General features: G+C 31.2%; 1 protein-coding gene across 13 annotated transcripts in view; it reads left to right on the top strand.

Moving 5' to 3' along the window:
- Nucleotides 1-13,920, top strand: part of LOC123718911 (basement membrane-specific heparan sulfate proteoglycan core protein) — a 114,076-nt gene that overhangs the window by 61,272 nt on the left and 38,884 nt on the right. For 12 of the 13 annotated variants that reach the window (XM_045675910.1, XM_045675905.1, XM_045675903.1 and 9 more), the window contains 2 exons: nt 12,678-12,788; nt 13,094-13,207. In XM_045675910.1, coding sequence (XP_045531866.1) covers nt 12,678-12,788; nt 13,094-13,207 — 225 coding nt within the window. Of the gene's footprint in view, nt 1-3,569; nt 3,699-12,677; nt 12,789-13,093; nt 13,208-13,920 lie in introns of all 13 variants that reach the window. The other variant, XM_045675911.1, reaches the window with a different exon arrangement.

The raw sequence follows: 13,920 nt of genomic DNA, 5'->3' as shown, positions 1-13,920 counted from the left end.
TTTGAATTTAATTACCTTGGCATAACGTCGTTATTCCTTGTAAATAAATAATAAAGGAATAATAGTAAAGGAACAAACAATAAAACTTTTCCCATATTAATTTTGTTTCAATGGTTAAGTTTGCTTTACAAAAAGAATGTTATTGTGTCAGTCTTATGTACGTATGTGTTTTTGTGTAGTCTTTTTATCGTATGACGGTCATTAACTCGTTGTCAACAGTACACTAATTATTACAAGATTGTCTTAGAGGTTTCAAAATGAATAATTTTGCTTATGACTTAAACCACAGAAGCAATCACGGCGGTATGCGCACGCGATGGTGCCTCTTTGTGAAATTAATATCAGTATAAATAAGTGTCTCGCATAGACATTTTTGTGGTAAATTTGATAATGCAGAGTTTGAGCGACTTTCCATTCCGTTCCAACTGTCACCGGTCTCTGAATTATTTTCCCTAACATTTGTTGTTGCGTAGTTTATACTGAATAATATTGACTAAACAAACTGAAGGAAAAAATAATGGATTCAACGTGTAGTGAAAATTATGTTAATTTCACAGTCAAAAGTGAAGGACTTTGAAAACTATTTCAAAAAGAGGTGCTTGCCTATCCAAGGATATTACTTTGTCCACTATTTGTATTTGTATTATGCATTTCTTATAATTGCCGTATCACCCGTATGAAAACTTAAAGCGTGTCCTTAAAAAGATTGTTCTCATAATAATGTTGGATGAACTAGCAAAGACTCGGAGTCTGAGTGTCCTCGTTCATTAGTGAGCCTTTGTCTTATCGACATCAAGACATTTTACAACATTTACGGTGCTATTTGACTTTCGTAAAATTTGTTATTGAAAAAAAAATCCATCAATATTAATATTAATTGTAATTGGAAACATTTATTAATATAAACAGATATTAATACACTGATTTAAAAACATATCAAAGCTTAACTATTCGCGGGGCAGAGCAAATATTGAGTTTATTTTCAATCTGTTAATCATTACAAATTGAAAATCAACTATAAAATTTAAAACCTACTAGGAGGAAAACGTAGTCTAAACTTTAAAAGAAGAAAGTGTATAGGTACCTTGTCTATCTATATATATGTCTAGAATAAAGTCATCGACAAAAGAGTTCTGAGACTGACACTTCAGGACCTAAATTTTGATTAATCAAAACCTTATTTCAAAATATCTTTTATAATCTATAATTTATAAGGTTTCATAAAAATAGCATTATTAATTTTGTGCTATAAAAACAGACAGTGAACGTTCTTGTATAGTTCAATTCTTAGAATGCGTTATTATGTTTCCAATGTACCGCCTCGTTTGACCCACGTACCTGATTTTAGTTAAAGTTTTACTAGAATCGTAATAATCGTAGCGTCGGCAATTTCCTTCGACAATTTATATGACATTAGCCAGCTTGTGACTAATACGATAAGCCTTGCTTTTTACGAATGCGTATAATCAACGAATGTATCGGAAAAAAACATTCAATACATTTCCTACAGCTAAGAACTATCTAATCTCTTATTATAAAAATAATTTCAGCATTATCTTACGTTATTCCTGAGTAACAAAGGCTATATTTATTAGTGAAATATGAAAAAAATACCTCTAATTTATTATTCCCTTAGTTCGAAGATTGCATTTAGACTGATTTATTTTTTATGAATAATGGGATGGTTCAGCCGGTCGAATCTGGGCATCTTGCCGCTAATTAAACTTATTTTTTTAGATTGAGGTTATAAATGTAATTCTAATAATCACAAACATTAATTCACATTATTAATCAAAGCTCTGAAGTAATAATTACATAAAATACTCTATAGTAATGGATCATTATATTTGAGTTTAATTAACGCATTGATCCTTAATGATAAAATGTAACGTTTTGGTATAGGGGTGATATTTCCCTCTCGAACTACGGGATGAAAAGGTGTAATGTCTCAGAACAACAGGTTCTGATTAAAGCGAGCTTTTTGTCACTCTGAGTCACGTATGGCATACTTCTTATGATTTTGGTACTGAAAGAAAATGTATATAGTCATTGCAAAACAGATGAGATTAAAAACACATGGTATGATGTGAATTAATTTTTATTTTTGTTCTCACGTTTAGCTATCCCTTCTGTATCATTTGATTCTCATGATTTTTTTTTCTTATATTCAAAAGTGCCTTTCACATTGTTCCAAATACGAATGTATTTAAACCAGATATTATGATGCAGTTTTAAACAGAACTTACTATATTTATTAGTATGGCCACTGAAATTGTAAAACATCTAAAGACAGGATATGTTTTAATTAAGTCTTAAAACTAAAACTCGTGGGCGTAATTTTTCAGTTATAACTATCACGGCTAAATAGACACCAGATGGTACCAATTCAAGGGCTTCGTTTTATTTTAGAATATTTTAATGAATGACCTACATAAATAATGTGTATCAGAGCTATATATGACCATGACAGATATTGTTAATATCTGTGTACAGCCGTGAAAGCATTTGTAAATCTTTACAATACATTTGCATCCATCAATTTTTGTAGTTCACAATTAATGATTAAAACAATATATTTGGTCTGACACCCAGATTAATCTCCATTGGACATGCTAATGGTCCTATATTACAACTAGAGGTAAAATTCATTAACTCAGATGTTTAAAGAATATGTCTCTCTTACATAGTTACAAAGTGACACGACAGTGACAAGGGTAAAATATTCAACTCTTAATTGAGGGTTTTTGAAAAGGGGAATTAGCGTGTATGCAATATATAATTCTATAAATCCATGGAGGTTTAAAAATATTAACACCGAATGAAAGATTGCTAAAAAAGTTGTGGAGATGTCAGAAAATTACTGGTTCTTATATAATAATTGCTAAATTATTATTAATAATTAATTTAGCAAGTTCTATCGTCAAAATCGTTTTCATGTTTAATGGACCATTAGGTACCTACATTATCATATTGATAACACAAAACCAACCTTGACATGTACTTTTATGATACCTTTATCTACTGTGATCAAGACGGACGTTTTTGTAAGTTTATAAAGTGACGAAATAACGTACTCTGCCCTTATATTATATACAGATGCAATATAAAGCTATCATTTATGAGACATTTATAGTCTAACACTCATACGTAACCTCGAAGAATAATATATAGACAACACATGAGCACTTATCCGTGATATACCCTACAGTGCTAAATTCGAATAATTATTACTTATCAACCGATCAAAGTCCGTAGAAATCAAATTACTGTTTAACATCAAAGATCCTTAATTTCATAAAGAGCCGTAACACAATCGCGAGAATTCCAAGTTTCCATCGGCAACGGTTTCATCTCGCATCAGTGTTCTTTTGGTTTAAAAATACATTGATAGCTCCTAGCAACTATAAAAACAATTAATTATTCTCCTGCCAATGGCCATATTTAATCTTATAAAAATTTAATGAAATATCGGCGAATTATATAACTATTACTATTATTTTATAATGTTATGTCGGTATTGTTTAAACGGCTAACAAATAACATTTGGGAAACTGTCACAATACTTTTAGATACAGTGCTCCAGTGAAACTAAATTAAATGCAATAGCTAAGTGTTAACAATGATTATTTGCAAAGGGACTGTCGTGTCCCTGTGCGTTCTACTTTGCTCATCTCTTCACGCACAGAACATCATACGACGTAAGTATTCTTAATACATATATTTCTAGATAGTGAAGAATGGACAACCCTGGCTGTCCAAAAGAAACAGCTTGCTTTTTAATTTTCATTCATGTCTTTTCCTCGTTTGTCAAAAGTGAATAAAATCTAAAATAACATTTTCCTGCCAAACTATATCTTTATGACATTTTTCCGTTGGTTAGAGATTTAAGAGTGAATGTTTATTGTAACATTTGTCTATCGTTATTTTTCACACTCAGCCATTATCGTTGTACTAGACTAAACAATGACAGGAAATTAAGTCATGTAAACAATTACGACATGTTCTATGAAAGATAATAAATGCTTAAAGTGTAAGTTACGAAGTTGCTTTATTTATTTGAACTCTATTTTATACCATGACAACAACTTAACACTAATTCGTTGTAAATTAAATATAAACTCGACCACTTCTAACATTTATGGAATATCTTAGATTTTTTTTATATTCAGACTCGATATTTAAATGAAGATATGTCAGAAGTGAGATCATTTATATTATTGACAATTACCACGTTATCCTCACTCGTATTGAAATAAATTGTTTTAAATTGTATTGTAGGTCTATAATTAATCAGAACGATTAGTAGTAACTCAACAATTAGTTTTGTTTATCAAGTTATTGTCATATGAAGAATGTCAAACTAACCCAAACGTTTTATAACTTTCAATCTTTTAAAAGTTAGCTGCAGTGCCTCTACAACTCTTTATGAGTGGCCTCAGACATCGACATACATTTCATTAGTTTTTTTAGACATATGTTCCTAAAACGCGTTGATTATTATCAGTACAAAAAAAACATACAAGGATAATCCTCACGTCAAACTTCATAGTAGAAAATCACAGGATTACCATTAGCTAACTTTTCTCACATCATAAAACACATTTATATGTTTTAAATTTAATGGCCATCCTTTAAAACTATGGATAACGATACTGGCTTAAAAATAACTTGAAGTGTTTTCAAACAGTGTATTTTAATAAATGTTAACAATAGTAAACATATCTAAAAATATAAAGCATTCCTTATCATTCTCATGCATGCTCATGCATTTACAATATTTTGAGTCGTTTTAATACAATATTTTCGTATTGCTATATTTTTTGTATTACATCTAGCGCACCTAGGTTAATCCCCCAAAAATAAAAGATAAAAATATTTATGTGTTAACGCATTCCGGTGATAGATCACTTGGTAATCAGATTCAGAAATATGTCTGGCAACCATATAACTCAATAAAGAATCTTACATTTAATGAAGATGGTTAATATTACTAGGCATATTTCATACAATTAATAGCATAGTTTCGATTTATTATGATCAGAAATAACATTAACATAATTCAAACAGAAAACAGACATTTGGGTCAAAGTATTTACGAACGTGTTATGCAGCAAAATTCTTTAATTTTTATTACATACCTATCATTTTATGAGTCTAATTTAAGATTAACAGATCAATACAATTTTTACTATATAATGTGTGTGCTGCATAGTTCTATATATATATATATACAAATGCGCCACATAAAAGGTTAGGAGGCTTTCGGTCGAATTTCGTACTGACTTGTATTTAATGAAAAACAAACAAACATAGATATTGTGAATGGAAAACCCACCGTGGTATAAATAACCGGTTTGTCAGTTTATTCAATCAAATTATAGCGAGAAAATTGCAGTGCCTACTTTTGCGCCCTGGATTCAAAGACAATACCTTCTGGCATCACGGCTATTTTATGAAAACATTCCCAATATGAATGCAATAAAAATGAAATTTTGTGCCATTACGTTTTTTGTAAGCGAGAAATCTCATAAAGCAGCTATTGCATACTGCCGACGCATTCTATTTTTCATTTTTGCAAATCAAATTCAATGATACTGATTTAATTTTATTTAATTAGAGACGAGTTATTACTAAAATTATTGAATATTGAACATAACATTCTAAAGCGTTTTCGAGCGTAAGACTGGTTAGTGTTTTCGCAAATACTTACTAAGCTTAATTCATAATAATACTAAGCCTTAAGCCTGCGATTGTTTTGTAGATATTTTTTAGCATTCTCTGCTTTTATAAGGATTCAATTTTGTTAGAATAAACTACGCCCACCAAATGTTCGGTTCCGGTACCGGCAGTGAAAATATCAAAGCAGTTGAGTTTTGGATGTTGATAATAACATCTTGATCGGTATCTCTATCGCTGTTAGAATTACAGAATACCAATGCAGGAGTTTAGAACGCCCTCCGCGTCCTGTTAAACCCGCGTTTTATTAAATTTTTAAAATTGAAAAATTGAATTAGGATATGGACCAAGAACAAGATTGCTAAAATGTGTGCAATAATTTCATATTTTACAATCAAGTTTAACGCCAAAATTTATACAGCGGGTCTTGTGGGCGTGGTATAATCAGATTGCGGTCCTCCAACAATTCGTCCACAAAACATAATTGTTTGCAACTGTATTACAAGTAAACGACAAAGATTTATGTTTTACAGTAGGTGTCGTTTTAACCTAAATTAAATTAAATAGAATATAACATGTAAATACATTTTATACAAAATTAATAACGAATGAAAATAATTTTGTTCCTACGCTAAACCCCCGATGCCAACAAGCTCTTCTGCTTATCTATTCCACTGCAAAAGAAAGTTCCAGCTTCGCGACTGGTATTAATCCAGGCGCCTGTTTTAGTATTTACAAGAGCTTATTGTAAGACTCTCCAAATGTACAACTCTACTTGGAAGAGGTTGGTCTCATTAATATGTGTATTTTTTATGAATAAGGGTTAGGATATGAAACATTATCTAAATTATTTCTGAATTCGTGGAAGAGCTCGCTATGTAACTGTTTTATTTAGCTTGGTAACGAAGGTAGTAAATATTAATGATTAAAAGTCTGATGATGTCAAGTCTTTGATTGCTTATTCTTCAGTTGCCCGAATAGGAATAGTAATTGGGGGGATTATAACTTTAAATTATTGAGGAATTTATGGTTCATATATTTGGATAATTTATATTAATGATTATATTTTATTTGTACTCTTCTATTTAGAAAAATTGATAAGTCTTGCCTGTAGACTGGATCTACCAAAAACATAGGCTGCAGTTACATACAATACCTATAGGACTCACGCCAAATGTTTTGTGTTCTTTTAGAGGTGTCATGGAATATACCGATCAATATCTAAATAAATCATCTTTCACTAAAGAGTGCTGTCGTATGAATGTGACAGTTTCTATGAATTACCTCGTAACCTGTCGAACAATGTGCGCCAGCTATCCGCTCACGTTGTATTCAGGTGTTATATGAGTGTTAGTTATATACAACAGTCTTTTGTTTATCAATTACGACAAACAAAGACTGTTGTATATAGTTAATTTTTAATCCAAAACCAATATTGTTAATAAAGATCTATTTATTGGTACCATACAGCCATTCTATATTATCCAGCCAGTTATAATAATAAATAAATAATTTTGTAAATTAGATAATTAAATTTCAATATGTTTTAGCTGGTTATTGTCTAGTCTCTTTATTAGACAGCCTCATATAAAATATATCTGAAGGTTAGTGTTATATTATAATATGTCACTTCAGTCACTTATGTTCTTCTGAATCTTTATAGGATATCTGCCTCCCAATCGGACAAGTAGATAACGTTGTTTGGAAATATTATCATAATGAGAATTGTATTCATACTTATTACACTCCAAAATGTTCTGAATGCGACTAACTAAAGATTTTTCCGATCGTATTCGTAGGGAGGACCATTTTCTATCGGCTCTTATTCGATATTTAAGACTTGGTCACGAGGTAATTGATCTGATGAGACGGAGCTGTTTAATATTCATGGCCCCTTTGTGTCACACTCGTTGTTTGCCACAAAGAAGTAGGTTTTTCAATAAGACTATCGATTAATATACTTATATAATAATTATATTGGACATAAACTTGGATTTATCAAGGCTAATCTTTCACCATTCAACCACAACGGGCGACACCCGTACTTAAACTCCGGCTGTGCACTTATGCATTTTTCTAGTTCTTTCCGGGATACAGATCTTATATTAGTACATCTATACATTTAGAACAACAAGATACCTGACCAGATTTCCCACAGACGGAAAAAACAAGTTTAGGTGTTTTTTTTAAAAACACTGTACGTAATATTTACTTCAATAAATTTTCCTTTAGCATAAATGTGCGAAGACCTGATCCTGAACATATTATGATGTTAATAGATGCATTTTAGTTATACTATTTTTTGTGAAACGACCCTCCGAGGTTCACGAAAGATTAACCACAGATTTTAGCATGATACAAGAATTTGACGATGTTATATTGCTGTATCCTATTTCGAGCCAGGGATGTTTTATTAAATGCGTATACTTTTATATTTAATGGTTATGTAGTAAAGTGTGTTACAGAGACGACATATAAATAAAACAAAAAAAGTTATAATTAACTTTTTCGTAAAACAATTGAAGATTTTAATTATTGACAATTTTTGCGATGAGGCAGCCAGTTTGTTTGACGCATGACAAAGTTCATGACAAAGGAAACTTTAATATGTATTTAAGATAGCTTTATTTAAGTGATCAAAATATTATTAAGCCAAGGCTATATATTTGGACACTTATTCGATCGAGAACGATTCTGACAAACACAAAAATTTCAGCTTTTGAATTACATTATAAAAATACTAAATTAGAACTCAATCAACATTCTTAAATACAATTGTATTTGAGAATATAAGTAGATAATTTACTACTTACCAAATGTGTATATAATACAGTATTTTTTATAAATATTTAAGAAAGGTACATTGAATGAAACGATGACAAACGGGACAAAGCTCTTTTAAATAGCAGACCCCAATATGGTTGTTTTGCATATTTTATCAATTACTATTGTGTCCCGTACTAACGACGTACAAATAGGATGTTTTTAATAACCACTGAATTTAATATAAGACAACCACAAATTTGGCTTTTGTTAGTTGCAAAAATATCATTAGTTTTTATGTATCTTTCGAATACGGAGTTCGTAATTTCAATTTTGTCAAGCCTTTTTTTAAAATTGCGTACGGAGCGCCTAAATACGTTGGCACCTATAGTTGTAACTTTACCAACAGGCACTTTTTAGAGTAAAATTCAGTCGCAACTTAGCGATAAGAAACTCACGTATGTGAAAACGAATTGGATTTTAATATAAGGTTAGCTTTAATTAAGGATATATAATATGTTTTTTGTATGATCTTGATTTACTAATTACTATATATGAATAATACTATTCCACTAGTATCGAGACATTCTATTTAAAAAAAAACTGCAATTTATACACGGTACTTAAACTTTAAAGTCAATTTAATATTACTTGTATACTATATAATACTAGGCTAAATTCGAAAATCAATAACTAAATTAAAAACTCAGATAAAATATATTGCTCTATTAAAAATTGTACCACAGTATTTCAGTTTATATTCACCATTGTGTTGAACATAATAAAACATTTCTGATAAAAATAAGCTTCGTATGTTTCAAGGAATCGTATCGACCAAACATAAAATGTTCAATGCCTTCATAAACTCTAAATGTCAAATGTCCAACTGAAATTAAATACTCATATTAAAAAATCCATAGGTGTTTATGGATGTTATTTACTTGGGATATACGGATAGTTTAATTTTTTTGTTTCCTGGTTAGTTTTCTCTTAATAACTGTGTATAACATGTATTTTTGCACTTCTTGCCCCTCTTATGTAATTTAATACTTTTTTTTTCTCTTTACTCACAGTGGTTGTCTGGAAAGGATCGCTCGAAAGCGATAAGGCCGCCAGTTGCCCTCCTTTTGATTTAATTATGTTCAATTTTTTTTATATTGTAATATAACGAAGTGTTAATAAATGTGTCACTTTTATAACAATAAAGTTTTGCTAAAGATTTAGCATAAAGATTTCCTAGGTTAGAATTATTCCACCAATTAAAAAAAATATTGTTAAATTTTTTAAAACGAGAAACACCGAGAATCACATTTAAGTGTCAGTGAAACTCGAACTAATTCATAGTAGCTACATAAATATAGCCACCGTCTATTTCGTGTCTTGACGTGACTTTTCAGACCATAGCCAAAATTGTGTCTAATCGCTTCTACTCGACATATTGTATTATTGATTATCGTTTCTTGCAGGAACGGGGGTTACCTAGACATTAAATAATGTTTGAAGCGCATGCTAACTTGTAATAACTTTCGTCCAATAATAATCAATCCCAACTTCGTTGATATGTCCCAGTTAGGGCAAAGTATGTAAAGAAGTGGGCCTCAAGTCAAACCTCGCGGGGACAATTTGGTAATAAGGGGAAGGCTGTGCCTGGTGCAGCCCGTCTTATAACACAGTTTAATTTATTTGTGGATTCCGGCTTGTTTGGAACCCATTATGTTAGTGTCATCGTTGAAAAACAGTTGGATATGAATTTAATTTTTAGCGTGTTGAACTATTTGTTCCGTTAAAAACTAGAGCGAACTTTTAAGTCTTATAAACTAGATTTTTGTTAGGGGTTATTATGTACATGGTAAATATTTGGATGCTAACCGTAGTGATATCATATAATATCCAACTTTTTATTTTTAACTTAAGCTGTCAAAGTGGGTCTATCCCGTTAATATAAATATAACTATGTTATTTACATATTTAACGTTCGAACTGAAATAGCATACAATGCGAAATGAATGAAATAAAAAAAAATATAACTTGAAAATGAAATTAATTTACGTACTGTATTTGTATAGTATGGATGTGTGACGTAACTTGCTTAAAGTTAATTTGACAATAGCTTTAGTGAAATGTCAGCGTTAAATCGAAACGTAGAACGATTGAGGTCGATGTTCAAAGAATTTCATTTTTCTATCATGCTACGTAATATAGTTATTATTATTTAAAAGCCTTCAAGCCTTACGTTGATTCAAAAAACACCTATACGTAGGCTCGTATATTAAATTAATCTTAATGCACTTCTACACATTCTAAGTAGGGACTACGGGAAAACGTATTGGATTTTAGTAAACCTTGTTATTTTAAGATAAAACTGGACTCTGATGAATCAGTACGAACTTTGAATCCGGAGCCCTAAGAACCCGAGGCAAAACCTTATCAACCCATGCACAGCGGCACTGAACTAACTGCCAGTACATTTATTTTTAATTCTCACATTGTTTTCTATATATTGTATTTAAAACAATTTAAAGCTTAATTTCGTTCGCATAGCAATGAAACTGTATAGTCGTTTTTAAGTTTAGGAAATCCCATATTAACTTAGTTTATCTTTTTCAAAGCGGTTCCTCAACTAAGACTCGATCAAGGCCATTTAATGTGTTAAAATGTAGCTATAACATTAAAATATCAATAAAGCAAGATATTTAGATACACAAATAATATTCATAAATTGCATTCCTAACTTGCCCCTAGTACCAATCTGTCCTAAATTACACTGTGTTTACGTCATGTATTTCAATCCAAGGTTATGATTACTTAAAGTCAAATGTACTAATAACCTGAACTATAGATACCAAATAGACTGGTTGACCTATCATTAATATTTCATTTAGCTCTAAAATGCTTTTATGAATATTATTTAAAATACTTTTGTACTGAACATAATATGAGGTTTTTGAAAGCTGACAAACAAAGCGATTGCAATTAAGTTTGTAACTCTCTATTGGGGCATGGGATAGTCACATTTTCGCTTTTAACTTACTGAATGTGTACTTCCATTAAATAATTAGTATTCGCTGCAATTCGAAGTCTTGGAAAACATGGTTACCGATCTACGATAGGGATATTTAACTTTAACTTAACGAAGTTTTGAATTTTGATTAAATAATTTTTACTTGCTACAAATTTTTTTATTAACTTCAAGATACAAGATCCACATTATTAGTACGCGAAGTAAGTTTTAACCGTTTTACAGCTCTTTTAACTAGAAACTTGGACGTACTTAGAATACAGCGATAAGTATATCACGTAGGCTGACTGCGTCCTCAGAATTTTAACGATACAAAGGTGATCCTGAAAATATTTTACCGAGAAAAAACCTGCGAGGGGAATCTCTTTTTCTTACATTTTACGACAGATTTATGAAAACATGTTTGTACGACTATTACGTGATTCCGTTGCGTTGACAATATGCGAATTTGTGGGTCTACATTTCAATAAATTTATTTTGCTTTGGACAGTTGTGACATCAAACTTTTAAATATATATAACTTTTGTATAAACCACGGAGTATTCCACGGTTTCCTTACCATGTTTTCTTTCACAGTATTAGTTGTGAACATAGGTACAACAATGCTTTGGTGCAGCCAGGCTTCGAACGCACAATCTTTAGGTTATTCTTATATATTATGCCGCGCCAAGCCAAGCCACTAGGTTCAAACTGCTATGACACATATCAAGTATAAACATTTATATTTAGGCAAATTGAGCGTGTATTAGTTTTTGTTAATTTACGTTAAATACATCTACTACAATGATATGATATAATAAAATTTAATGAAATAGTATATTATGCTAATTTTGTATAAATACGTCCCGTAAAATTATATATATTAAACTAAAGCAAAATGATCATTTGTAAATTTTAAGTTATTGAAAGACAAACCAATTAACAGAAGACATGCAGCGAATCGCTTGAAGTTTTACAAGATTCACAGCGGCTTAAATGTTCGTATAACTACGCAAACATACTTAGTCAAAGCTGAGTTTATCCGATATGAAACGACATCTAGTGTAGTACTATAGGCCATAAATTCTAAATTGAATCCAATTTTAATATCACAAACTATGGGTGCCAGAACTAACAATATAGAAAAGCAAAATTTGCGCACAAAGACGTAACACTCTTCTGTTTTTTTTTCAGAGTATAATAATTATATACCATAATAACACATGTTATTTCTTTTTAGAATCTTGTGGTGTCGACTATTTCCGCTGCAATAATGGAAAATGCGTAGAAGGTTATCGACGCTGTGATCGAGTGGTAGATTGTCCAGATGGAGAAGATGAAGTTGCCTGTGGTAAAATTCTTTATTGGTTCTTAACTATCAACACTTTAGCGTTAAGCCCCTACAATCATCAAATTTATTTTAAATTTAATGTCCGTTATTATTATTTGGTTAAAATTTACAAGAAAACATAAAATGCTAAATTCAGGGTAATATCAATACAGTGATATTAAAAACTTCAAGTAACCTGTGACCACGCAAACTATAACGCCACGGATAGGTTAAATTGTAGACTTACCATAGGCAAACGCGGTATATGCTGATTAAATTGTATTTTATTTGAAGTATTTCGGTAAATACATATCTTATACTTGTAGACTGCCGGCCCGATGAATTCCAGTGTCAAGACGATGGCTCCTGTATAGAGAGCAGAAAACGTTGCGATGGTGTCAATCATTGTAGAGATGGATCGGACGAAAACCAGTGCACAGGTAAGAAGCAAGTGGAGAATGTCTCCACTAATGTATAAACCGTTAATGAACACACTGAATATCTAACAAGCAATTCCATTACTTTCTACATGCTTCGTTAACTTCATTTGGAATGGTAAGTCTCTCAGTTACTTAGTTGGTCTGGGCTTCATATTTGTAAGGATAGAGGAAAGTTTCATTGTCGAGATGGATCTTGTATATCTGTACTCCTCCGTTGTGATGGTTTCAAAGACTGTCGTGATGGTAGCGATGAGTCTGCATGTCGTAAGTATCTCGGTAAAAATATAATAGATCACACAAAATGTAAAACTTTGTATTTATAAATTACTCGTTTACGAAGCATGCCGCTCTAATCAATGGCAATGTGATCATGGCAACTGCATCAAGCGCAGTCAACGTTGTGATGGTCGTGTCGACTGCCCAACCGATAAGTCGGATGAAAGGAATTGTGTAGGTAAGATCAAAGCAATTCTCTTTTATCAGTCACTATAGCACTCAAATACATGTATTTATGTTTATCATGTAAACAGCACTTCATTATTATCATCACGTGTAAGGTCCTTACTGCTGGATAAAATTGTATGTATTATGGGTACTTTATCATTTCATTTCTTGTCTGGTCAAAAAAAACAACTTCGTTGGATTATTCAGGTACACAATGTGATGCCTTTTTCGACAATAGTAAAAAACAATATGTGACACAAAACATATTT

The sequence above is a fragment of the Pieris brassicae genome, chromosome Z (genome assembly GCF_905147105.1).
Source record: "Pieris brassicae chromosome Z, ilPieBrab1.1, whole genome shotgun sequence".
In the NCBI taxonomy this organism is placed as follows: domain Eukaryota; kingdom Metazoa; phylum Arthropoda; class Insecta; order Lepidoptera; family Pieridae; genus Pieris; species Pieris brassicae.
This window is presented reverse-complemented; position numbering and strand designations above follow the sequence as displayed.